At 45.0% G+C, this 27,584-nt stretch overlaps 1 protein-coding gene across 1 annotated transcript in view; it reads left to right on the top strand.

Moving 5' to 3' along the window:
* Positions 1-27,584, top strand: part of LOC138368637 (uncharacterized) — a 169,987-nt gene that overhangs the window by 70,517 nt on the left and 71,886 nt on the right. Inside the window, exon 5 of the mRNA XM_069331296.1 lies at positions 2,582-2,653. Within this exon, the coding sequence (XP_069187397.1) occupies positions 2,582-2,653 (72 nt within the window). The remainder of the gene's footprint in view (positions 1-2,581; positions 2,654-27,584) is intronic.

The following is a 27,584-nucleotide window of genomic DNA, read 5'->3' on the forward strand; positions in this document are numbered from 1 at the left end:
GGCATACATTTCATTTACTTCCCTGCCTAGCAACAATTCTGTCCAATTACACTCATTAAAAAAATTTCGAAGTTCCCCATAGTTGCCTCTCCTTAAATCGAGTTTATCAACTGTTTCAATGTCCCCATTTTCTTCTAGATGATATCTTAAAGCATATTTAATGTCTAACAGGACGTGATCACTCTTTCCCAAGGGAGGAAGGTACTGGATGTCAAAAATCTCTTCTTCTTTCCTGGTGAATACTAGATCTAGTACTGACGGTATATCTCCTTCCCTCATTCTTGTGGCTTGCTTTATGTGTTGATACAAGAATGTCTCCAGAATGATGTTCACAAATCTGCATGTCCAAAAGTCCTCCGTTCTTGCTTCATAGGCCTCCCAGTCTATCGCTCTAAAGTTGAAGTCCCCCAGTATCAACAGTCGTGATTTATCTTTATCTGCTTGTACAATAATATATCTCATGACCATTATGAGGCCCTCTCGTTTGTCATCCAGTTCTTCCTTTGTCCATGTGTTGCTTGCTGGTGGGCTGTAGGTATTTACAATTATCAGCTTATCATCCTGATTCCAGACCTGCAATGCCATTATGTCAATATCTCGAGGGTTTTCAAATATTAACTCTTTTACCTTCAGGTGTTTTTTCACCAGTACAGCCACTCCTCCTCCCTAGTTTTCCTGTCACGTCTCCAAACTGAGTAGCCTCTTGGGAATATGACTTCATTTATTATATTTCCTTCAAGTTTCGTCTCTGATAATGCAACAATATCTGGGACCCTAAGCTGGATTATATCTTGCAACTCCAAAGTTTTTGACCTCACTCCATCTATGTTGGTATATACAATTTTCAGGAACATGTTCCCTTTTCCTTTGCTCTTTACTTCCCCTTCCACTACTGATCTTGTTGCTTTGTTTTTATGTACCATTTCACAAGCTTTCCAGTCCCTGTCACTTTGTAAAAAAAAAGAATTTCTGTCTTCTTCATTTCTATCCCCATTTAGACGTTTTGCCTCAATTAGGTTCATTTTCAGCTTTTCTCTGTCTTCCTTGGAGAGGTCTTGTCTTATTGACCATAATTTGCCAACCTCATCACTCTGCAGTTTCCTGGCATTTCTTAGCACTTCCATCATGTTTTTCACTCCATTAATAAACGTCACCCTTAAGGGGCGGTTCTTTTCTTTCTCATATTTTCCTATTCTTCTAAAATCACTGACATTTTCCTTTGAGCCTTCTCCTAAACCTACTATTTTCTCTATGATTTTCATCTCTTCTGCCGCTCGGTCCACCCTAGATGGAATTTCCTTCTCTAAACATCCAAAAATGATTATGGACTTAGTTCTATCTGCAGTGTTTTGTACCAGTTTACTGTTGGTAACCAGTTCTTTCCTAATTGCTTGCCTAATTTCTGCTTCTTGTTGGTCATTTCTGGTTTTGACTTCCGAACACACTTCTTTGATAGTCTCTTTCTCTTTTACAACTTCAGCATATGTCGCTTTTATTTCTTCTTTATACTTTTCTAGTTCTTTATTCACCTCCTCTATGTGAGTTGTCAGTGAAGTTTCCAGTTGGAGATCCTTACCTAACTCTGTTAGCCCTTAGGCTTGCTTGGAGTTGTTCACCATATGAGTCTATTTTCTTGTTTATTTCTTATAAGTCACCACACTTCACTTTCCATGCCTCATTTTCTTTCACTAGTTCCTTGATTTGCTCCTCCTGATTTGTTACCTTGTCTGTTAATGCAGTAATAATCTTACCTTGTTGAAGCATACTCCCTTTTAGAGTGCAAAGCTCACTCCAAAGAGCTCCATTGTCCTCTTCCAATTTAAGCACTTTTTCTTCATACTTCTTTTGCATATCCTCAATTATCTCTAACCTGCCAAGAACACCTCCTTTTCTTATATCTTGTGGTGAGAATCCTTTGAAACCATCATCTGTTGGTGTGTCTACATTCCTCAGTGGGGGTGGTGGCGGCAGCCATCTTTGTTTTTGTTCTAGACCAAAACAAACTTTTCCACTCTGCTATTTTCACTCACTTTTACTTGTTTATTGTATTTTATTTGCTTTTACTCTTCCCTGAACCTTGTGTGTGTGTGTGTGTGTGGAAAAAAAAAAAAGTTGATTGACAGTTGAGAAGCGCACCGAAAGAGCCAGAGCTCAACCCATGCAAGCACAACTAGGTGAATACATACATGGATTCATAAGCACATTGACTTTAAAGAAGATTTTTGTTTTTGTGTAATGTTTACAATTTGATTAGCTGGGTATAACCGCAGTTCCTTTATTAACATAACATGGAAGCCTATCTGGGAACCTGTTATGCTCATTAAGGTACTTAGATTATTAAATCGCCATTATAACCAGATAGGTGACTCCTCTTGCAACCATTTGTGTGTTATGATGCAGCAGAAATCAGTGAATTATTGCAACATTTACAGAGTTCATACAATTGTTCAATTAAAATAAAATGTGTTAATGTTTAATATTGTAACATTAATTGTACTAATGAGTGCATAGATACTTTTGGTTAGTGAAGTAATTTGTAGTTCACAATATTTAATTGTCATTGGTAAAATATTATTTTCAGTTATGTGGTTTTGTGGAGCTGAAGTCTTACTACCACTTTATGAGTCATGACAAAGGAAAGGCACATTACAAGGTGAGATGTTTATTTGAATTTACCATCTAATCTGAAAAGTTGCTACTGGGTTCCACATGGAGCTTAGGTGACAAAAACTGAACATTTTTCTAGGGGGAGCCCCTTCGGCTTCCCGGAGTTATCCAGGCTGATATGGATATATTAGATTTTGGCATCAGTCAATGTGAATAGAGTTGTAGGCCTGCCTGGGACCACAAGCCAGAAGCTGGGCCCCTCAGAGAGGCACAAGGAGTAATGGCCTATAGAAACCCCCGTGTAGTTGGAAACATTCTGTGTCTGCCATCAACTGGGTCAGACACCCAGAAAGGTAAGCACCCCCAAAATAAACCCCTATTTTAGTTAAAATATTGCTACAGAAATCTGAACTAGAGTACAGAACTCCCCAAATGAAAACTAGCAAACTAGCATGATGTTACCGCACCGCTTGTCTGTGCAACCCCCCCCCCCCCTCCCTTCCTCGGGAGGGGAAAGGTGGAGCCCCAGACTCTCACACCGGCTGTCCACCCTTCAGTTCTTAGGCTGATGTGCTTGGCAACGGTTGTGTGACTCTGGCTCCTATTTTTGTCCTCCAGCTCTGTGCCTTGTGGTGTGGTGCTGTTCCTTGGTGGTGGCCAGCCAGGACTAATTTCACAAGTACTCGGGCTGCATGCGCCTAGGGTCCCCTTCCCTAGGTGCCTTGTAAGTACTGCCCTTGGGGTCACCTTCCGCAAGTCACCTTGGGATCTCACTCTGCTTGGTCTTTTGCTGCTCAGTAATTGACCGCCCTTAGTGTGCCTGGGTGTTTTGTGCACCGTTGTTTGCCTTTGGGTAGGGGTAGTTTTGTACTGGTTGGGGTGCAGAGTACTGTGCAGCTAGTTGTCACCTCTGTGGCCAGCTCTGTTCCGCCTGGGTACGTTGTCCTCTTACGTTTTTTTTTTTTTTTTTTCTTTTTTTTTGCGTCTAGTGGGGGATCTGCTTTTTGGGCCCCCAGCTAGGCCCCCATGAGTGTACACGTCCCGGGGGTGCAGCTTTAGCAGTTTGTTTGTGCTATTGGGTGCCAGTTAGCACTACCCCTGCCTGGGCCTTCCCTGAGCTTGAGTTCCACCTCAGGACCCTGGGAATCCCTGTGGGGGTGCATGGGTTTGATGGATGTGACCCCTGAGCCCCCCCCCCCCCCTCGCCTTGAGCGAGTTTGAGGGTTGCTCGGTTCCCTTGTCTCCAGGTTACTTTCACGGTTCCTGCCTCGGTCATGCTGCCTGCTGAGTCGGTGACACCTTTGACCGTGAGTCTTGCTAATTTTGTTCCTTGTTTGTGACTCTGTACACCCAGTCCACTGATGACACTTCGAGTGCAGGCAGCTTGGGTGTTGCACGCTTGTTTTAGATTGCTGCAGTGCGATAGGTTGGTTGCTGACCCAGGAGCCCCAAGGCTACCCCATTTTAGTTATGGCCTGGCATAACAAATTGCTCTTAGCAGTCATCCTAAAGCTCAGTTTAGGGAAGAGAGCCTAGGTGTCTGTTGAGTATACACATTTTAGTGATGGTGTGAGGCTGGTTGCTTGCTCACAGGTAACGCTCGTCCGAATTTCGTGTTTGCTGCAGGTTGCAACACCAGGCTTTTTGACCTTGTATGCATATGTCCCTTTAGAGGATTCTATTAAACAATTTGATACCAAATGAACGGTGTAATACAAAAATCGACATAAGAAAACTGAAGAGAGGGTACACATTTTAGTGCTGGTGTTGGTGTGTGGATAGGTGCTAGCTCACGGGTAATGCTCGTCCGATTTTCAGGTTTGCTGCGGGTTTCACGCTGGCATTTTTTACCTTGTATGCATATATCCCTTTTGAGAATTCTATTGTGAACAATTTGATACCAAAATGAGCATTGTAACTTGAAAATTGATATGAGAAAACTGAGAAGAGCATACCATTTTAGTGCTCTTGCACGCTTACGGGGAACTCTCAGCTGATTTTTGTGTTTGGTGCGGGTTGCATGCCGGGCTTTTTGATATTGTATGCATATACCCTTGTAGGGAATTCTATTGTGAAAGATTTGATAGCAAATGAATGACGTAACACGAAAATTGATGTTATCAAACTGAAAAGAGTATTCACGTTTGTGAGTAGGCGTTGCATGTGTGCCAGTGGGTGCTCATTCACGGGTAACGCTTGGCTGAATTTCGGCTTTGTTGTGGGGGGAAGTGGGGGGGGGGGGGGGAGTTTGACCTCATATACTCATGTATATACTCCTGTATATACTCCTGATGCATATACTCCTGTAGGGAATTCTGTTGCAAACAAATTGATACCAAAATTAATGAGGAAGCACAAGAATTGAGGTAAGAAGAAGAGTAGACACATTTTGATGGGGTTGTGCGCTTGTGGGTAACCTTCGGCAGAGTTATGACTTTGATGAGGGTGGCACGCTGGGCTTTTGACCTTCATATGTATATATATCCCTGTATGGAATTCTATTGCGTACAAAAAGATGGCAAAATGAACGCCGTAAATGAAAATTGAGGTGAGAAAACGGGAGAGTATACATATTTGAGTCTGACCGCGCACTCACAGGAAATGCTCAGCACAACTTGAGGTAAGCTGGAGAGTGCCCGCCAGGGACCGGAAAGTGTTAAGTAAATGAATGGCAAAATACTAAAGGAATTGTTCACGACTTTTGTCAGACCAAAGCTGGAATATGCAGCAGTTGTATGGTGCCCATATCTAAAGAAGCACGTCAACAAACTGGAAAGGGTGCAAAGACATGCCACTAAGTGGCTCTAAGAACTGAAGGACAAGAGCTACGAGGAGAGGTTAAAGGCATTAAATATGCCATAACTAGAAGATAGAAGACATAGGTGATATGATCACTATGTACAAAATAGTACCAAGAATTGATAGGGAAGATTTCCTGAGACTCGGAACTTCAAGAACAAAAGGTCATAGATTTAAACTAACTGAACACAGATGTTGAAGAAATATAAGAAAATTTACTTTCACAAACAGAGTGGAAGACGGTTGGAACAAGTTTGGTGAGAAAGGTGGTGGAGGCCAAAACTGTCACCACACCTCAGTTCTGAAGCTGATGCGCTAGGTAGAGGTCGTGTGCTCTGGCTCCAGACTTGGTTTCAGTGTGCCTTGCGTGTGGTGGCTGTCTTTTCGGTGGTGCGTGAGCCAGGAGTATTTCTTCAGTACTCGGGTTGCATTTGTCTAGGGTTCCCTTCCCTAGGTGCCTGGTAAGTACTGCCCTTTGGGCTTGGGGCCACCTTCCACAAGTTCCTTGAAATCTGCCTCTGCTGGGCCGTTCACTGCTCGGTTTTAGGCCGCCCTTTGTGTGCTTGGGTGTTCGCCATAGGGAAGGAGGCAGTTTGCGCTGGTAAGGGACGCAGGATACTGTGCATCTTGTTTTCACCACTCATAGCGGCCGGCTCTGTTCTGCCTGGGTATGCTGTCCTCTTGCGGGGGTTTTCTTTTTCTTTTTGTTTGCCTGCCTGGTGGGGGAAGTCTGCCGTGGTTATTGCCCCTGTGTACTGAGTACTTTTATCTATTCAGGTGCTGCTCCCTGCTTGGTCCCCATGAGTGTACACGTATTATATATTTAAATACTGTATATTATATTCTATATATTTAAAACTCTGAACTGCATTGTCAATCCTGAACTTCAAAGCTTCCTAGAAGGTTGTAACAGAACTCATGGGCATCACACCAGAAACAAATACCTATTTGATATTCCAAGAGTGCGACTTAACCAAACTAGAAATGCTCTACAATCCAAGGGACCCAGAATGTGGAATGACCTCCCCAATCATGTCAAAGGCTGTACCTCCCTCAACCACTTTAGGAGTAAAACAAAGTACTACCTAATTAACTCCATGTAACCTACCTTACCCCCTAAATGTCAACCCATGTCTTGCTAATTTTTTTTTTTTTTTATAAATAATGCTGTTTGTTCACCAACTTGTACAATTGCTTATTTCTGCCATGTTCCCCCCTTTTTTTATTTTGTATTCCTTTTTTTATTCCTTTTTTCAACACAATTTATACCTTATCTCAATTACTATTAAGTTTCAGTCTAAGTTGTCCCCCCCCCCTCCCCACACCTTGCCCCAAAATGCTGTGTGTACTAGTGGCTTTTGGTATTGTATGTACTAGCTCTATCTATAAATCTAACATTGTTTGTAAATCAACTATGTATGTACTTTCCCTGAATAAAATTTACTTTACTTACTCAGGACCCCGGGAAATCCCACGGGTTGCTCGAAGGTTGCTCTGTCCCCTTGTCTCAGTGTGACTCACTGTTGCCTCAGTCACGCTGCCTGTTGGGTCAGTGACACTTTTGAACCAGAGTACTGAGAGTTGTTTGCTTGCTGATCACTCAGTTTACCCAATCTACTGATGACATTATTCGGGTACAGGCAGTGCAAGCATTGTTTGTTAGGCTTATGTTGTTGCAACGCTCTAGGTCGTTGATGCACCAGAAGCCCTGAGGCCGCCTGGTTTCGCTTATAGGGACCCGGACTTGTGGGTGTTGGTCGCTTCAGCCTTGGTTCTATCCGCGCTCCCCTCGTCCTTCCCCTGCTGTGGTTCGATGTGGTCCTTTCCCTGCTTCCGGCCCCGAAACGTCTGAGTGTTTCAGAGTCAGGGCAGGGTTTAGATGGTCTTGAGACTCTGGCAGTCTCGGGGGGTGCCCCTTCTGGTGCGGTGACGGAGGCATTAGTCCCTGACGAAGCGTCTGGGTCTGACCAGTGAGCCCCCCTTCCGTCTGGCATTTATGGCTGTGCCGGCCTTTTCTTCTGAGGCCGAGGCTTTGGGAGATGATTCGGCCCTGGGTTCTGGTGTGAAGGATCCCGGGGTGGGGCTGACTTGGGGGTCTTAGGCCCCGTTGGACCCTGCTTGGGTTTTTCTGCCCTTTGAGCGGGGCTTACTGTTACAAGGAGTGGGTTTTCTCCCCCCTCCCCCCTTCTGTGTATGAATTGGATTTGGTGTTTGCCCTCCCCGGGTTCGGTTGTGTCCTTCGGGTGTTTCGGTCCGGTCTTTCCGGAGGTTTTTGGCTTCCCGCATCCAACCTCGTGTGGTGCGGGAGTCCTTTGCAGCTTACCTCCTGCACAACCTGGATTACGCCTTTATTATGGATCTGTCTTCATTTCCCTACTGGATCCGATATTAGGTTCCGGAGTTGTCCTGGCTGGCGGACTGTCCTGGTTTTTGGTTTGGAGGGGTGCCATACCTTCTGTCGTTTCCGCACTCTTGAGTGGCGTGAGGCATTGACGGTAGTCAAGGTTTTCCTGTGGGGCGACTTTGAGCAACTCGATGTGTGGTTGTTTGCCCCTGCCCTTCCTCGGGATGTTGGCGCTGTGCTGCTTCATGTGCAAGTTCCCTTCCTTTCGGCTCTACAGGTTACTGAGGACTTTCGTGGTCATGGCCTCCTGGCTTCAGCCTTGCATTTCTTTTCCCTCCTGGACCTGTCTGCAGACTGGCTTGAGATGGATGTGGAGGCGCTCGGGGCCGTTCCTGGGTCCGGTGCCTTGGGCTCTGCTGCTCGCTTGTTGTCTGCCTTGTTGAAGCTGTTTGCGCCGATCCTGCGGGATGCGGTGTCGTTGTTTTATGCCTCCCGGCTCGCGTGCTGACAGGCGGTGCTTGATCCCTCCATGGAATCCGCCTGAGCCCTGGCTCTTAGAATGTCTTCGCCTTTCTGTCCCTTGTTGTTTGCCAACTCTGCAGTGGCACAGTAGCTGCAGGTTGGATCCGCTCATTAGGGTAAGCCACGGGTGCCAGCTTCTCTGCATCACCTACGGTCCCGCTTTTGTCGTTTTTTGGAGGGTTCCCGGGTCAACCGGCGGTTGCTTGAGGGTCTGTGTGCGAGCCTGAACTTTGTGATGATCTACCTGCTGGGTCAGGTTTGGCTTTGTCGACTGTTTAGTGTCCTTCGGGGATGTCCCATCCACCCCTCTTGTGATCGCTGGGGTCGACCCTCGGGGGCCTTGTGTCAGTTGCTGCGTCGCCGGCTTCCTCTTCGTTTTTTTCGGGCTTCAGTGCGTTGGCGCCTACTCAAGCCCTCGCTCGATGTGTTCACGGACGTGTCATCTCTCGGCTGGGGCTTTGTGACCAATGCTCACCAGGCCGGCCAGGGACTGTGGGGTCCATCCTTCCGTCGAGTCCACAGCACGTTGCAGGAGTTCGTGGCAGTGTGATTTTCTCTTCGGCGGGTTCAGGTTGCCCACGGATCGATGATCTGACTCCATTTGGATTGGTCCCAGGTGGTTCACTGTCTAAACATAGGGGGTTCGATGCGGTCCTCGACTCTTTGGGGCTGGTCACATCGGGTGACTCGTCTGGTGAGTTCTCGGGGTTTGGCTCTCCTGGCAATTGTCGTTCGGGGGGTTTCCAACGTCCTGGTGGACGGCCTGTCTTGGTTCGTTCCTTTGTCCATGAAATGGACAGTCGACGCCAACTCGTTCATTTGGCTCTTCGAGATGTTCAGGCGCCTGGAGGTGGACCTCTTCGTGTCGGCGTGGTCACAGCACCTTCCGATATATGTGGCGCCGTTCTCTGACTGAGAGGCCGTTGGGGTCGGTACCTTTCGGCAGGATTGGTCGAGTTAGGGGTTCCTGTATTACTTTCCTCCGGTTCAGCTATTGCTCCAGGTCCTGACTCACTTGGAGACCTACCTGGGGAGAGTAGTCCTCTTGGCCCTGTGGTGGCCAGCCCAGCCTTGGTTTCAGGCGCTGCTTGCTTGGTGTCCGAACCCAAAGGTTTTCCCGCGACTCCGCCTCTTCCAGCAGATCAGTCCAGTGCATCACGTGTCTGGTTCGATCTTCTCCTTGAGTCTTCGTTTATGGTATTTTTGACTCGGGTCTATCATCACCTGTACGGTGATCTGGTGGCCTCATTGTTGGTGTCCCACTTGCATGCTTCGTCTCAGCGGCAGTATGAGGTCTCTTGGCGGTCCTTCCGTTTCTTTCGCTTTGTAGGTGTACCTCGCTGTCTGTTAAGGTTGTCATGTTCTTTCTTTCTTAGTTGTTCCAGGACCGTTGTCTTATGCCGAATACTGTCGCTTCCTATCGTAATTACCTAAGTGTAGTTACAGGATGAGAGCTACGCTCGTGGTGTCACGTCTCCCAAGCACTCTTTGTCGTATAACACTTTGAAATTACTGACGGTTTTAGCCTCCACCACCTTCTCACCTAACTTGTTCCAGCTGTCTACCACTCTGTTTACAAAAGTGAATTTTCTTATATTTCTCCGGCAGATTTGTTTCATGAGTTTTAATCTATGACCTCTTGTTCTTGAAGTTCCAGGTCTCAGGAATTCTTTCCTTTCAATTTTATCAATTCCTGTTACTATTTTGTATGTAGTGATCATATCACCTCTTTTTCTTCTATCTTCTAGTTTTTGCATATTTAATGCCTTTAACCTTTCCTCGTAGCTCTTGTCCTTCAGTTCTTGGAGCCACTTAGTGGCATGTCGTTGCACCTTTTCACGTTTGTTGATGTGCTTCTTAACACTTTTCTGGATTTTCCACTTGGAATTACGGGCGTTTTGCTTAACCGCTTGTCGGATCATGACGTAAATTTACGGACCGTGTTTTATATTGGGTATTTACTACTCGATCGACTTGGGGTTTGTATGAATATGTTTGCCAATAAATTTGTGTTTTCTCTAATAGGCACAGTGCCTATTTGAGAAAACGGCAATGTATTGTAACTTAGAGGAGAGACTATTGAGTTGGTGACACAACGAGGGTAATCGCCCACTTCACACACTCTTGTGTTGGCCGCGATCATGATTCTACATTTATATGCATATGTCTGTGTAGAGAATTTTATTCCGAACACTATACAAAAAAAAAAAAAGTGTGAATCAAGTATAAACTTGAAAAAACATGAGCAAAGTAAAAACTTTTTACGCTCACGGGTACAAACACGCGTAAGATTCGCGTAAGATTTTATTCGCCACAAATTTATTTGACGCTCTGTTGGCCAATTCTACCCATGTTCTTATAGAACTTTCTATTGCGAACACATTGCTATAAAAATGAAATATGTAGCTCAAGAAATATTGTCAGGACAGTGAAATAAGTATAAACTTTCAAAGCACTGCATCACAACAGTGTCGTCGCTGCTGAAATCACGGCTAACGCTTCGCCCAGTTCCCACACTCGTGCCGAACATAATTAGACATTGATAGGCATATGTCTGGGTGGGGAATTTTATTGTGAGTTCAGTGATATCAAAATAAGCGCTGTAGGATGACTGTGAGGCTGGCAACAAACGAAAGAGTATGAACATTTACTTCCTGTTTGGGTGTCACGGCGAGTCATCTTCGTGTTTATTTACTTCGTGGTGGGATAGCAAATGCTTTGGTGACATTTTATGCATATGATCTTGTAGAGAATTTTATTGCCAACGCATTGATACCAAAATGAAAAACGTAGCTCGAGAATTGATGTTAGGAGCGTGAAAAGATTATACACTTTTTTGTGTTTACGCTTGAACGCCCAGAACGCCGCGCGCACAACCCGCTTTATTTTCAGCAAGTGCCGCGCGCACTAAAGTTAAAGTGTTAAGATATGGGCACCATACAACCGCTGCATATTCCAGCTTTGGTCTAACAAAAGTCGTGAACAATTTTTTTAGTATTTCTCCATCTATGTATTTAAAAGCAATTCTGAAGTTAAAGTGTAGCCTAGGGTCCTCGTACAGTGTTCTTAATGTGGTCCTCAGGTGACAGTTTTCTATTTAGAACCACCTCTAGATCCATTTCTTTGTCAGAATTCTTTAAAGATTTCACACATAATTTATAGGTTGTGTGGGGTCTATGTTCTCCAATTCCACATTCCATAACATGGCATTTATTCACATTAAATTCCATTTGCCAAATGTTGCTCCATATACTTATTTTGTTCAGGTCTTCTTGAAGGGCATGATAATCATCTAGGTTTCTTATCTTCCCTATTATCTTAGCATCATCAGCAAACATGTTCATATAATTCTGCATTCCAACTGGTAGATCGTTTATGTAGACAATGAACATTACCGGTGCAAGAATTGAACCGTATGGTACTCCACTCGTGACATTCCTCCAATCCTATACATTGCCTCTGATTACGGCCCTCATTTTCTGTCAGTCGCGAAGTTTTTCATTAATGTTAGAAGCTTACCTGTCACCCCTCCAATATGTTCCAGTTTCCAGAACAACCTCTTATGTGGAACTCTGTCGAAAGCCTTCTTTAGGTCCAGATAGATGCAGTCAACTCAACCATCTCTTACCTGTAAAATCTCTGTGGCTCGATCATAGAAAGTGAGTAAGTTCGTTACACAGGATCTTCCAGATCGAAAATCATACAGACTGTCTGATATTATATCGTTTTTCTCCAGGTGTTCTACCCATTTAGTTTGAATTATTTTTTCCAATATTTTGACAATGATACAGGTCTATAATTAAGGGGGTCTTCCCTGCTGCCACTTGTGTAGATTGGAACTATGTTAGCCTTTTTCTACACATCAGCTATAACTCCTGTAAACAGGGATGCCTGAAAAATCAGTTGAAATGTAATGCTGAGCTCAGGGGCACATTCTCTCAGAACCCATGGTGAAACTCCATCCGGGCCAACTGCTTTGTTCTTACTTAGCTCCTAGAGCATTCTTTCCACTTCGTCTCTATACACCTCTATGTGCTCCAAGTTGTTTTCTGGAATTCTTATTGTCTGGTTCCCTGAAGATCTCATTTTGTACAAACACACTTTGGAACTTTTCGTTTAATGTTTCACACATTTCCTTTTAATTTTCCGTGAATCTATTTCCCATTTTCAATCTCTGAATATTATCCTTTACCTGCAATTGTTGTTTATGAATTTATAGAATAGACCTGGTTCTGTTTTACATTTGTCTGCAATCCCTTTTTATAAAATTTCTTTCTGCCTCCTCACTGCCGTGTAGTTGTTTCTAGCATCTTTGTATCGCTGGTATGTTTGAGGGTTTGGCCTCTTCCTATATTGATTCTATTTTTGTGTCTTTTGGTCTGGCCCTCTCGCAATTTCTGTTGAACCAATCCTGTTTCCTAGTTCTGCATCTCTGTTTTGGTATAAATTTTTGTATGCCTTTATCATATTTCACAAAAATTGACATGCATCTCATTTACTTCCTTGCCTTGCAACAAGTCTGTCCAATTATACTCACTAAAGTGTTTTCTGAGGTCGCAATAAGGTCCTCTCCTGAAATCAGGTTTTTTCAACTGCTTCAACCTCCTTATTTTCTTCCAGACTATAATGCATTACATACTTTATTCCCAAAAAGACATGGTCACTTTTACCCAAGGGAGGAAGGTACTGAATGTCAAATATCTCTTCCTCCTTCGTAGTAAATATATAAATCTAGCATTGAGGTAACGTCTCCTTCCCTCATCCTCGTAGCTTGTTTAACATGTTGATACAAGAATATTTCCAGGATGAGGTCTACAAATCTACAGGTCCAAAAATCCTATGTTCTAGTTTTATATGCTTCCCAGTCTATGGATTTCAAGTTGAAGTCCCAGACTATCAACAGTCGTGATCTATCTTTATCCGTTCTCGCTATAATCTCTCATATTATTGTTATAAGACCCCCTCATTTAATATCTAGCTCCTCCTTTGTTCATGTGTTGCTTGGCGGTTGACTATGCATTTATGATCATTAGTTTATCATCCTCGTGGCAGATCTCTACTACTATTATGTCAGCTTCTCGTGGATTGGCAATCATTATTTCGTTCACCTTTAGGTGTTCTTTCACCAGCACAGCAACGCCACCGCCTTTCCTAATTTTTCTGTTCCGTCTCCAAATCGAGTAGCCCCTTGGGAATATGACCTCATTTAAAATAACATCTTCAAGTTTTGTCTGTTTGTGCAACAATGTCTGGTGTCTGCAGCTGTATTACATTACTTAACTCCATCATCTTCGATCTCACTCCATCTACATTGGTGTATACTATTTTCAGGAACATGTTCCCCTTCTCCTTATTCATCATTTCCCCTCTCTCTCTAGCAATTTTGTTGGTTTGCCTTTTTGTAGCATTTTAGTGGCCCACCTACCCCTATCACTTTGTAGAAAAAAGAATTTATTTCTTTTCCGTTTCTGCTCTCATTTAGACGTTTTGTCTCTACGAGGTTTAGTTTCAGCTTCTCTTGAAAGATCATGTCTTAATGACCACACTTTCCCATCCTCATCACTTTGTAATTTTCTGGCATTCCTTAGTACTTCTTCCATCTGTTTGGCACCGTTTAGAGTGATACTTAAAGGTTGATCTTTCCCTTTTACATACCTGCCTATTCCCCTATAGTCGCACACATTCTCTAAGGTAGTAAGACCTCCACGAGGCCAACAATTTTATCTACTACTTTCGCTTCTTCTATAGCTCTTTCTGACCTAGATGTTATCTCCTTTTCTTTGCAACCAAAAATTATCTTGCTGCGTTGGCGGAGCCGATGCAGCTTACTTTCAGTATTGATGTTACTTCTGCACCGTTTTGCAAGTTGTCTCATGCGTTGTTTCACCTCCGGTCTGCTCATGCGCCGCTTGAGTTGTCCTGGTCGCTTGACAGGGTGCTCTCTTATCTCTCTCCTCGGTTTGTTGAGGCCCCTTCGGTTCAGGACTGTTTCTCTAAGGCTCTTTTCTTGTTGTCATTGGCCTCTGGGGGTCTGGTCGGGGAGTTTCATGCTTTCCTCCGGTGCAGGGGTTTCTGCTCGTTTGGTCCTGGTGGTGGGTTTGTTCGTTGGCAACCGTCTACTTCTTTTCTGGTGAAGAATGATACTGCTGCTTTCCGGAGAAGTTCTTGGGTTGCTGATTATTAGTTCGTTAGGCTGGGGGTGCATAATTTGTTGTCCGGTTGCTAGCCTGCGGTCTATCCCTGTGCCCATGACGTTCGTAAGTTTGTTGCACTTACTGCTGTTTTTGGTAACATGTCTTAGGCTGACATTCAGGCGCGGGTTTTTTGGAAGTCGAATAGGGTCCTAGCTGCGTCTTGGTGAACGTTCCTGGGCCTAGTCGGGCCTGTGTCACTTTGGGTCGATGGTTGCAGCTAGTTGTCTCGACTTCGCGTTGAGGAGTGAGCAGTGCCCGCCTCCCGGGTAAATCCCTCTGGTTTTCATCTTTTGGTAAGTAGCTACGGGGCGCTGAAGGGACTCCCGCCAGAAAACCAGCATTGAATGTAATGAAATGCCATTTTCTAGGGGAGACCCGGAGACTCTCCGGCATCCCTCCCTCCTGTCGGTGTTTTTTTCATGTATTTTGATATCCAGTCTCAGAACTGGGGTGTGGATTGCTGGTGCGGGCGACTGGGGCTCCCCCTTCCACCTTCTAGGCAGGGGGGAGCTGCACATACAGCGGCGCGGCGACATGTGACGTCATGTTCGATTACTCGCTTTTGTTTCAGGAGTTATCTACTAATTCGGCTTTTTGTAGTAATTTTCACCAAAATAGGGGATTTCTTTTGAGGCACCTATCTTTCTGGATGCCTGACCCGATCGATGTCAGACATAGAATGCTTCCAACCACACGGGGGATTTCTATAGGTTATTGCTCCTTGCACCTCTCTGAGGGGGGCCAGGTTCTGGCTCGTGGTCCCTGGTAGGCCCAAAGAACTCCATACACACGACTGATGCCAAAGTCTGACATTCGCAATATCAGCCTGGATAGCTCCGGGGAGCTTATGGGTCTCGCCCATAAAATGTCATTCCATTACATTCAGCGCTGTTTTTTTCTTTCCAAGACTTCCTCGCCCTATTGTGGCCAAAATATGCCACCTACGATTTTATTATTTTTCATGCAATCGGGTAACACAAATGAACACTTTCATAAGACAAAATTTTTTATTTTCTTGAGCCTGGATATGTTCCAGGCTATAATTGCAAGAGCAGCCCAGGGGGTTAAGTCTAGTCAGCCTGCAGTCTATCCTCGTACCCATGGCATTAGGAAGTTTGCTGCATTGGCTGCCGTGTTTGGCAATATGTCCTCAACCCGTCCTCTTAAAAATGTCGCTTTTCGCTTGTATGCGCGCCATGGCCAAAAGTGGACATAATTTGAAATTAAATGACTCACAAAAGTGACGTACTGTCCCGTTTTCTGTTTGAGTTGTCCGGCGTACACGGAAAGGTTAGGAGAGGAAACTTTCAATTAACATTTTTCATAAAAATTTGAAACTTTGAGAATTTCCTGCCCACCTAACTAACCTACTAGAGGACCCTTAACTTACTGTTGTTTAAAAAAGAAATCCCAAATTTATTTTCATTTTCAAATTATGTCCACTTTCGGGCAAACGGCCAAAAGTGACATTATTTTTAAGAGGACAGGTTAATGTGCTGGGCTGATATTCGGGCGCGGAGGATTTTGGAGGTTGAACAGGGTCCTGGCCACCCATTATATGGTTAACGTTCCTGCTCCTGGGCATTCCTATGTTGCCTTGGGTCGCAGGTTGCAGCCAGTTGTCTCGACTTCACATTGAGGAGTGTGTGGCGGCCGCCTCCCAGGAAAGTCCCTCTTTTCTTTATCTTTGGGTAGCTCCAGTGAGTTGTCGGGGCTCCCCACAGGAAACCAAAGTTGAATGTAATGAAACGCTATTTTCTAGGTGAGCCTCGGAGGCTCCTTGGTAACCCTCCCTCCCTCCAGTCGGCATTTTTCCATATTGTTTGATGCTTTGCTTTCGAACTGGAGTGCTTAGTAGCCGGCGCGGGGAGGTCCGATGCTCCCCCTTTCAGGGAGGGGAGGGTTGTGCGAAGGAGCGATGCTGCAGTGGAAATGTGACGTTTGCTTGTTTGAGTGTTTCCTTGGGATTGGAAGGGGTTCTGCCTTTCTCTATCGGGTTTTTGTTGTCATTTTCTTACCATGTAGAGTTTTTGTTATGCTTACCTTTATGGGTGCCAAACCCCATTTGATGGCAAATAAGGAAAACCCCCAACCACAAGGTGGTTTTCCAGGGGCCATTGCTCCCTGCACCTCTCTGAGGGGGGCCATGGTCCCCTCATTCCCTCATGGTTCTGGCTCATGGTCCTTGGTAGGCTGAACTCCAAGACTAATGCCCAGATCTAATGTATATCACACATTAGCCCAATAGCTTCAGGGCTATGTGGGTGTGCGTCCAATGTGGGTGTGCGTCTCCGGTGCACACCCACAAAATGGCGTTTCATACATTCAACGTTAGTTTTTTTTTTTTCTGAGAGAGCCCTGTTGGCTCCCTGAAGCTATCCAGGCTTATATGCTAATGTCTGACTTTGGCATCAGTCGTGTGTATGGAGTTCTGTGGGCTTACTAGGGACCACGAGCCAGAACCTGACTTCCTCACAGAGGCACGAGGAGCAATGGCCTATAGAAACCCCCCGTGTGGTTGGAAGCATTCTATGTCTGCCATCGACTGGGTTAGGCACCCAGAAAAGTAGGCGTCCCAAAACAAACTCCTATTCTGGTGAAAATTGCTACAAAAAGTCGAACAAGTGGATAGAACTCCCCAAACTGAAACGAGCAAACATGAGTATGACATCACACGTCGTCGCGCCGCCGTTTGCACAGCTCCCTCCCTTAAGAGAGGGAGCCCCAGACCGCTGTGTCAGCCATCCACACCCCAGTTCCGAGGCTGATGCTATAGGCTGCGGTCGTGTGCTCTGGCTCCACTGATTGTTTCAGCACTGTGCCTTGTGTGTGTGTGGTTCTGTCTTCTAGGTGGTGCACGAGCCAGGAGTGATTCTTCAGTACTCAGGCTGCATGTGCCTAGAGCTTCCTTCCCTAGGTTCCCTGTAAGTACTGCCCTTGGGGCTTGAGGCCACCTTCTACAAGTTCCTCGAGTTCTGCCTCTGTTAGGCCGTTTACTACTCGGTTTTCAGCCTCCCTTTGTGTACTCACCTAGTTGTGTTTGCAGAGGTTGAGCTCTGGCTCTTTGGTCCCAACTCTCAACTGTCAATCAACAGGTGTACAGATTCCTGAGCTTGTTGGGCTCTATCATATCTACATTTGAAACTGTGTATGGAGTCTGCCTCCACCACAACACCACTAAATGCATTCCATTTGTTAACTACTCTGACACTGAAAAAAAATTTTCTAACATCTCTGTGGCTCATCTGGGTACTAAGTTTCCACCTGTGCCCCCTTGTTCGTGTTCCACCCGTGCTGAAGAGTTTGTCTTTGTCCACCCTGTCAATTTCCCTGAGAATTTTGTAGGTGGTTATCATGTCTTGCCTTATTCTTCTGTTTTCCAGGGTTGTGAGGTTCAGTTCCCTTAGCCTTTCCTTGTAACTCATTTCTCTCAGTTCCGGGACCAGTCTGGTGGCATACCTCTGAATCTTCTCTAACTTTGTCTTGTGTTCAACTAGGTATGAACTCCAGGCTGGAGCTGCATACTCCAGGATTGGTCTTACATAAGTGGTATACAGGGTCCTGAACGATTCCTTACACAAGTTTCTGAAGGCAGTTCTTATATTGGCCAGTCTAGCATATACCGCTGATATCCTTTTGATGTGGGCCTCTGGGGACAGGTTCGGTGTGATATCGATCTCCAGATCTTTCTCTCTATGTATTTGACTCTTGTAGGATTTCTCCTCCCAGATGGTACCTTGTGTTCAGCCTTCTGCTCCCTTTGCCTAATTTCATTACTTTACACTTTCCTGAGTTAAACTTTAGCAGCCATTTTCTAAACCATTCCTCCAGTTTGTCCAGGTCATCCTGTAGTCTCTGTCTATCTTCATCTGTTTTGATTCTTCTCATAATTTTTGCGTCATCAGCAAACATTGAGAGGAATGAGTCTATACCCTCTGGAAGGTCGTTTACATATACTAGAAACAGGATGGGTCCGAGAACAGAGCCCTATGGAATCCCACTGGTGACATCTCGCCACTCTGATGCCTCCCCCCTCACCGTTACTCGCTGTTTCCTATTGTTTAGATACTCCCTTATCCACTGGAGCACCTTACCTCTGACTCCTGCCTGCTGCTCCAACTTTTGTAACAGCCTTTTGTGAGGTACTGTGTCAAAGGCTTTCTGACAGTCCAAGAAAATGCAGTCTGCCCACCCTTCTCTTTCCTGCCTAATTTGTGTTGCTTGGTCATAGAATTCTATTAGGCCTGTGAGGCATGATTTACCATCTGAACCCCTGCTGGTGGTGTCTTACAAAGCTGTTTCCCTCCAGATGCTCTACGAGCCTTTTCCTCACAATCTTCTCCATCACCTTGCATGGTATACAAGTTAGGGAAACTGGCCTGTAGTTCAGTGCCTCTTGCCTGTCACCCTTTTTGTAAATTGGGACTACATTAGCTGTCTTCCAGCTTTCCCGAAGGTCCCCCATTTCCAGTGACCAGTTATACACCATAGAGAGTAGCACACTTAATGCTTCTGCACCTTCTTTTAGAATCCATGGTGAGATTCTGTCAGGCCCAACAGCTTTTGACACATTCAGCTCCAACAGAATCCTTTTGACCTCATCACTGGTGAGGTAAGTTTCCTCCAAGGTTGTTCGGTTTGCCGCCTCATTTAGTGCAGGGACCTCTCCTTGTTCTATTGTGAAGACCTCCTGGAATTTCTTGTTCTTCACACACCTCTTTGCCGTTCTCTGTGTATCTGTTCTCCCCTATTCTCAGTTTCATCACTTGTTCCTTCACTGCTGTTTTCCTCCTGATGTGGCTGTGGAGCAGTTTTGGTTGGGTCTTGGCTTTACTTGCGATGTTATTTCCGTACTGCCTCTCTGCTTCTCTCCTCACTCTGATGTACTCATTTCTGGCCCTCTGGTATCTCTCCCTGCTCTCTGGTGTTCTGTTGTTCCTGTAGTTTCGCCATGTTCTTTTACTCAATTGGTGTGCTGCCGCACATTCCTGGTTGAACCACGGATTCTTCTGTTGCTTTTCATTTTTTAGTTTTTGGACTGGGATAAACCTGTCTGCAGCCTCCTGACACTTCTGAGTGACATAATCCATCATATCCTGTACAGTCTTTTCTCTGAGTTCTGTTTCCCATGGTATTCCCATTAGGAAGTTCCTCATCTCGTCATATTTTCCTCTTCGGTAATTTAGTCTTTTTCCTTCCAATTGGATAGGTTATCCCTACTTCTACCAGATACTCAAATATCAATACACTGTGGTCACTCATTCCTATGGGGGCTTCATATTTGACTTCCCTTATTTCTGAGTCATTTAAGGTGAATATCAGGTCGAGTCTAGCTGGTTGGTCGTTTCCTCTCATTCTTGTGGGCCCCTTGACATGTTGGCTCAGAAAGTTCCTTGTACTCACTTCCAAAAGTTTAGATCTCCATGTGTCTTCACCTCCATGTGGGTCCCCATTCTCCCAGTCTATCTTTCCATGGTTAAAGTATCCCATGATTAAGAGTCTGGATCCATTCCTGCAAGCAACTGAAGCTGCTCTCTCTATTATGTTAATGGTAGCCATGTTGTTTCTGTCGAACTCTTGTCTGGGTCTTCTGTCATTTAATGGAGGGTTGTAAATGACTGCCACTATTATCTTAGGTCCACCCATTGTCATAGTTCCTGTTAAGTAATCTCTGAATCCGTCGCAACCCGGAATTTCCATCTCTTCAAAGCTCCAGTCCTTCCTTATCAGCAGAGCCACTCCTCCTCTCCCATCTCTTTTTTTTTTTTTTTGGAGATATATACAAAGAGTTGTTACATTCTTGTACAGCCACTAGTACGCGTAGTGTTTCTGGCAGGTCCCTGGAATACGATCCCCGCCGCGAAGAATAGTTTTTTCATCCAAGTACACATTTTACTGTTGCGTTAAAACAGAGGCTACAGTTGGCTCTTCCTTACTATATAAAAGTCCTTTGGAAACACAGCATTTGTTATGACTCCTGACAATTTTGTTTCTGTGAGTCCTATTACATCTGGGTTTTCTTCCTGAGCCTTTTCTGCCAGTTCACTTGCTTTGTTGGTAATCCCATCGATGTTTGAGTACATTACCTTGAAGCTCACTTTCCTATGTCCATTTTCACCCACCCTCCCCACTAGTGCAGGAAGCTGTTCCATGGGCATTGCTGCTTGGGTAGGCTCATCCTTCTGTGGGGTAGTTACCAGGGGTTCTGAGGTAGGTGGGGGTGGGGGGGAAGGAGTGTGTGCTGGGGTGTTTTGTCTCCCTTGTTACCTTAGGGTAAGGGGCAGTTTGCACTGGTGCGGGGCGCACGGTACTGTGCAGCTTGTTTTCACCATTCATCGTGGCCGGCTCTGTTTCACCTGGGTACGCTGTCCTCTTGCGGGGTTTTCTTTTTCTTTTTGTTTTTCTGCCTGGTGGGGGGGGGGCTCCCATGGTTGCCCCCTGAGTACGGTTCCTGGGTACTAAATTCTCTTCAGGTGGTACCCGCTCCTAGTTCTCAGGGTGACTCGCTGTTTTTGCTTCCATCTACTGCCTGTTGGGTCGGTGGTACCTTCAACCCGGAGTCCTGCAAGTTTTGTTGCTTGTTTGTCTCCGTTACCCTGTTTTATGCTGACTATGCGGGTGCAGGCACCACAGGCATTGCACGTTGGGTTCAGGTGGTAGCAATACGCTAGGTTGTTTGCTTCCCAGAAGCCCCGAGGCTACCCCGTTTCGGTTGTTGTGATGGGGCTTATGGGTGTTGGTCGCTTCTGTTTTGTTTCTGTCCGTGCCCCCTTGTCTTTCCCCTGTTGTGGTTTAGTCTGGTCCCCCCCCCCCTTTCCTCCCTGCATCCGGATCCTCACCGTCTGTGGGTTTAGAGTCGGGGCGGGGATTCGATGGTCTTAAGACTCGGGCGGTCTTGGGGATTTTCCCTTCCGGGGTAGCAACGGAGGCATTCGAGCCTGTTCGTCCAGCCATCTTGTATGAGTCGGCCAGTGGGCTCCCTTCCTTAGTCTTTATCCGGCTGCCACGGCTTTTTCTTGTGAGGCTGGGGCTTTGGGGTGGGGGAAGGCTCGGCCCTGGGGCCTGCCTTGGAGGTTCTTGGGGCTGCGGAGGGGCTGACTTGGGGGGGGGGGCCTCGAACCCGTTGGACCCTGCTGGGGTTTTTCTATCCTCTGTGCAGGGCTTGCGGTTATGGGGAGTGGAGTTTTCTTTTCCCTCCCCTCTGCGTACGAGTTGTTAGGCGTTGGCCCCCTCCCTGGGTTCGGTTCCTTGTCCCTTCAGGTCCGTCAGTTCCGTCGTATCAGTGGGTACTCCGTTTTCTCACCCTTCTTCTCTGGGACGGGACTTCTCCGTCATGTTGGGGTCATGTTCCCCTCGTATCGGGGTTCTGTATGACCTTTGGTCTTGGGTGCAACTGTGCCTTTATGAGCCTTCGTGATTTTGTGCTTGCTTCTGTAGGATCTCGAAGGTTCTGGAAGGTCTTCGATTCTTCCCGTATTATTGGAACGTTTGTCGTCTTCTGGTGAGGCTTACCTCCAGTCCTTTCTAGGACTCGTTGGTCCTCTTCCGTGCTGCTGCTTGGTTTTTGGTACCGTCTCGTTTTTTGTAATTATATCTTCTCTCCGTGCTCTGTCTCGGCACTGCTGATATTCCTTAATATTCTTAGTTGGCGCCTCCCTGCCGGGCGGGTTGTGCGGTTTGGACCTCATGTGTCCTGCGCATGCGCCGTGGGAATTTATTTTATGGATGGTGTATGCAAGTGTTGGTATTCCACGTCCTTTTCTCTAGGGTGCTTCGCCTCTTTCGCTCCTTTTTATCTCTCCAGTCCAGGCCTTGTAGATACTGTGGGTGTTCTGGATTACCGATATGGGGCAGACTCCTAGTTTTTCTCTGCATACGGGTGTGGGGTGCCACATTCACCTCTAACCTTCTTTTCTCCTGCATGTGCGGCTCTGGCCCTTCTTCCACCAGCGGTGCTCCCGGAATATTCGTGGCTACGATGTGTTGTGACACGTTAGTGCTTATGCTCTGCAGGTGAGTTTGAGGTCGGGCATCTCTTTCGGCAAGGCGCTGGTTCATAGTTCTTGGATGAGTGTTGGGGGATTGGTTGTGGCGTTTTGTTTGGCCCATGGCGTGCTTCTTCATGTGGGCTTCCTTGTTCGTCTGTGTTATTTGTTACACGGTGGGGGCACGGTCCCGTTTTTCGTGATCTTATCTTGGACACTCATTCCTTGACCGTCATGCAGTGCCTGGCTGAGCCCTTCCATATATCTGGAAGTGCCTTCCATGTGCCTATGAGCCCTTATCTTTCATTATTTTGACAGAAACTTGGCTAAATAAAGACTATACCCAACTCTACAACTTAGCTGGTTATGAAGCCATTCATAACTGTAGGCCTAATAAAAAAGGTGGTGGCACAGCTATATATTACCGAGATACATTTATCTGCAACAGTGTTATTAGTGACAGAGATGACTACTGTGAATATACTTTTGCTCAGTTTACAATTAAATCCTTTAAATCCTCTGACTATTGGATCCATCTATAGATTTCCCAATACTAACATAGCTTCTTTCTCAGACAACCTAAGGAATCTTATTATACCTTACCTTGAGGTGCTTCCGGGGCTTAGCGTCCTCGCGGCCCGGTCGTCGACCAGGCCTCCTGGTTGCCGGACTGATCAACCAGGCTGTTGGACGCAGCTGCTCGCAGCCTGACGTATGAGTCACAGCCTGGTTGATCAGGTATCCTTTGGAGGTGTTTATCCAGTTCTCTCTTGAACACTGTGAGGGGTCGGCCAGTTATGCCCCTTATGTGTAGTGGAAGCGTGTTGAACAGTCTCGGACCTCTGATGTTGATAGAGTTCTCTCTCAGAGTACCAGTTGCACCTCTGTTTTTCAACGGGGGTATTCTGCACATCCTGCCATGTCTTCTGGTCTCATGTGATGTTATTTTTGTGTGCAGGTTTGGGACCAGCCCCTCTAATATTTTCCACGTGTAAATTATTATGTACCTCTCCCGCCTGCGCTCAAGGGAGTACAGTTTTAGGCTCTTTAGTCGGTCCCAATAGTTCAGATGTTTTACTGAGTGGATTCTAGCAGTAAAGGATCTCTGCACGCTCTCCAGGTCAGCAATTTCTCCAGCTTTGAAAGGTGCTGTCATTGTGCAGCAGTACTCTACTCTAGAGAGCACAAGCGTTTTAAAAAGTATCATCATCGGTATAGCATCTCTAGTGTGAAAAGCTCTTGTTATCCAACCTGTCATTTTTCTTGCAGTTGTGACGGCTACTTTATTGTGTTCTTTAAAGGTAAGGTCTTCCGACATGAGTACACCCAGATCCTTTACATTGCCTTTTCGTTCTATGTTATGATTTGCCTGAGTTTTGTACGTGGTTTCCGTTTTTATATTTTCATTTTTTCCATAGCGCATGAGCTGGAACTTATCTTCGTTAAACACCATATTATTTTCTGTAGCCCATAGAAAGACCTGATCTACATCTGACTGGAGGTTCGCCGTGTCCTCTATGTTGCCTACTCTCATGAAGATCCTAGTGTCATCTGCAAAGGATGATACAGTGCTATAGGTTGTGTTCTTGTCTATGTCCGAAATGAGGATGAGAAAAAGTACTGGAGCAAGCACAGTACCCTGGGGGACTGAGCTCTTCACGGTTGATGGGCTGGATTTTATTTTGTTGACTATTACACATTGGGTTCTGTTGGTCAGGAAATTGTAGATCCATCTGCCTATTTTTCCGGTAATTCCTTTTGAACGCATTTTATGTGCAATAACACCATGGTCACATTTATCAAAAGCTTTTGCGAAATCTGTGTAAATTACATCCGCGTTATGTTTGTCTTCCATATCATCTAATGCCATATCATAGCAAACATGAACATAACACCACCAAAAAGCAAGAAACTTTCTTTTAGGCTACACAGTGAATCAGCTTTAGGCAATCTTACAGATGCACTTCACAATATTAACTGGGATTCTGAATTCAATAATACCCAGGATATAAATTCATTAGCTAACCTCTTCCTCTCCAAAATTCTAAGCCTCTACAGCCTTCATTGTCCCCTTCTTACCAAGCAAGTAACTGACGAAAGATTAAACAATCCATGGCTCACGAGTGGCATTCTCAACTCAATCAACAAGAAACATGAATATGAAAGAAACTTAGGATTGGCCTAGTTTCAAAGGAAGTAGCTAAAAGGTACTCATCAATGCTTATCAGTATCATAAGAAAGGCAAAACTTGCATATTATGTGAATAGATTCAATGAAGCAAAAGGCAACATGAAAAGCACTTGGAAAACAATCTCTAGTATCCTTGGAACTAAACAACACTCACATAACCAAATAAAACTCTACAAGGATGGGGATATACCGTCAACTGATTTAGAAATGGCAAATGAATTTAATAGTTTCTTTTCATCGGTTGGTGCTAATCTTGCCAGTAAAATCCCACAGACTCAGACACATATTAACACATATCTCACAGGCAGCTATCCAAACTCTCTTCTTCTTTCACCAATCAGCCCGGCAGATGTTGTGTCCATCATACACTCTCTAAAAACCAAGGCAGGGAACACCATTGAAATTCCGTCCATTGTGTACAAGAGAGCCTCCCATGCCCTTGCCCCACCCATAGCACTACTGTTCAACAAATCTATAGAGTGTCACACCTTCCCTCATATCCTCAAAAAAGCAAGAGTAACGCCAGTCCATAAAGGAGGCAATCCGGCGGACATAAACAATTATAGACCAATATCAAATCTACCCATTCTATCAAAAATATTTGAAAAAATGATTTACAAACAGCTCTATTCCTACCTCGTAAAATTCGACATACTCAGGCCCTGCCAGTTTGGCTTCCGGTCCCAAAAGAGCACCAACGATGCAATCATTAGTCTCCTTGACGTTATCTACTCAGCCCTTGACAAAAATGAGTTTCCGATTGGACTCTTCATTGACCTAAGAAAAGCCTTTGATACTGTTAATCACAACTACCTCTTACTTAAACTCCAGCATTATGGAATCCGAGGCCTTGCCCTTGACTATATCCGATCCTATCTTAGTGACAGACACCAATATGTAACCATCAATGATACAACTTCTTCCACTCTACCAATTACCGTTAGAGTGCCACAGGGCAGTGTCTTAGGACCTCTTCTATTTCTTGTATATATAAACGATCTGCCTAATGTGTCTAATATTCTCAAACCTATATTGTTTGCTGACGATACTACCCTTATCTATTCAGACCTCAACCCACATACACTAAATAATGTTGTGAATAATGAATTAAAAAAAGTCCACTTATGGATGTCAATGAACAAACTAACATTAAACATCGAAAAGACTTACTACATCTTATTTGGAAGCAAATCATCAAATGCAATTCGGCTATAGATAGACAACATTAATATCAGTAATAAAAATGATGGCAAGTTTCTTGGCCTATTCCTAGACAAGAGACTCAACTTCAGCACCCACATTCAACACATAACTAAGAAAGTCTCTAAGACAGTTGGTTTTCTCTCCAAAATCAGATATTATGTTCCTAACTCTGCTCTCCTCTCACTATATTATGCACTAATCTACCCCTATCTTAATTATGGTATGTGTGCATGGGGATCTACCACTGCAAACCACCTTAAGCCCATCATCACGCAGCAAAAATCTGCTATCAGAATAATAACTAACTCTGCTTTCAGACAACACTCGGCTCCCTTGTTTAAATCCCTAAACTTGCTAAATATTAACTCCCTACACACATTCTCTTGTGTCAACTACATTTACAAAACCCTGTTCTTAAATGCAAACCATGCTCTGAAACTCTCCCTGGACAGATGTAATAGGACCCATTATCACCACACCAGAAATAAATATCTCTTTGATATCCCCAGGGTCAAACTTAACACTTTCGCCCGGGCATGACGCAGCATTGCGTCATCTGTTTACTGTCGGTAATACCAGGGATGACGCAGCATTGCGTCATCCACTTTAAATAATCGCCAAAAATCAGGTTTTTATCCGATTTTTTGGGGACTGGTTTTAAAATGTGCGCCGATGTCTTCCCATTTTCTTTGTTGAGCCTCGTGGCCCTCAGGTGGCTTGGCACACGCCATGGGCCCATTGTTTTCGCTCCACTGTTGTGACCAATGTCGCCTCCCCTCGCATCTCAAACGTGTGAACATTTTGGCTATTTTCCGTGGCTATATTTCTTACTGCGGCTTTAGAAACTATCTACTTTTACTCCACGTTGGATAGTGATCATGAACAAGGCCCTTCCAGGAAGAAAATTGCGAAAGAAAGGCTTGAAAAGGGAGGGAATTGGGAGTGTAGCTGGAAGGCGTCTGAGCGCTCACTCGCGGCTAACGCGTGGCCCGTCTTCAACTCTTCGGCGGTTGGAGCGTGACCAGGTTTTATATTTTATATGCTAATGTTCCTCTAGAGAATTCTATTGCGAACCCATTGAGACCAAAATGAAAGACCTAGGACAAAAATTGAGGTGACCAGAGTGAAAATAGTGAAAACATTTTATCGCGTTTGCGCGCTCCTGGGTAACTCGTTCGCACTTTCTCTGTTTGCTGTGGGTAATTAGCCGGGCTTTTGGAGTTTATATGCATTTAGTGCTGCAGAGAATTCTATTGCGAACACAATGATACCAAATTTAATCTCGTAGGACGAGAATTAAGGTGACAAAGTTGAAGAGAGTATACACTTTTCAGAATTTACGTGCGCTCCCGTGACACCCTGGGTCCCATATCGCACAGTTGAGGGGTGGCGCTCGGGGTGAGCGAAAGTGTTAATCTGTGTAAACACTCTATGCAAATTAAGGGACCTAGTCTATGGAACTCACTCCCTAGTGAATTGAAAAACTGAAACTTTTGCCTTATTTAAAAGCAAAACCAAAAAGTACCTAATTTCATCTTCTTAGTTTCCTACACTGAGCTTTAAATTTGCTCTGTACCTAGTGTTACCCAATCTCCTAATTTTTATGTAGTATCAAACAACCTTATCTTTGTGTTCATTGCTGCCTTCTTTTATGTACTAGCCATATGCTGTATTATGACTACCAATTTTTGTCAACTACCATTCAAGCTGTCATTGCAATCAATCTTAGCTACCTATGTG

The sequence above is a fragment of the Procambarus clarkii genome, chromosome 3, assembly GCF_040958095.1.
Source record: "Procambarus clarkii isolate CNS0578487 chromosome 3, FALCON_Pclarkii_2.0, whole genome shotgun sequence".
NCBI classification, from domain to species: Eukaryota; Metazoa; Arthropoda; class Malacostraca; order Decapoda; family Cambaridae; genus Procambarus; species Procambarus clarkii.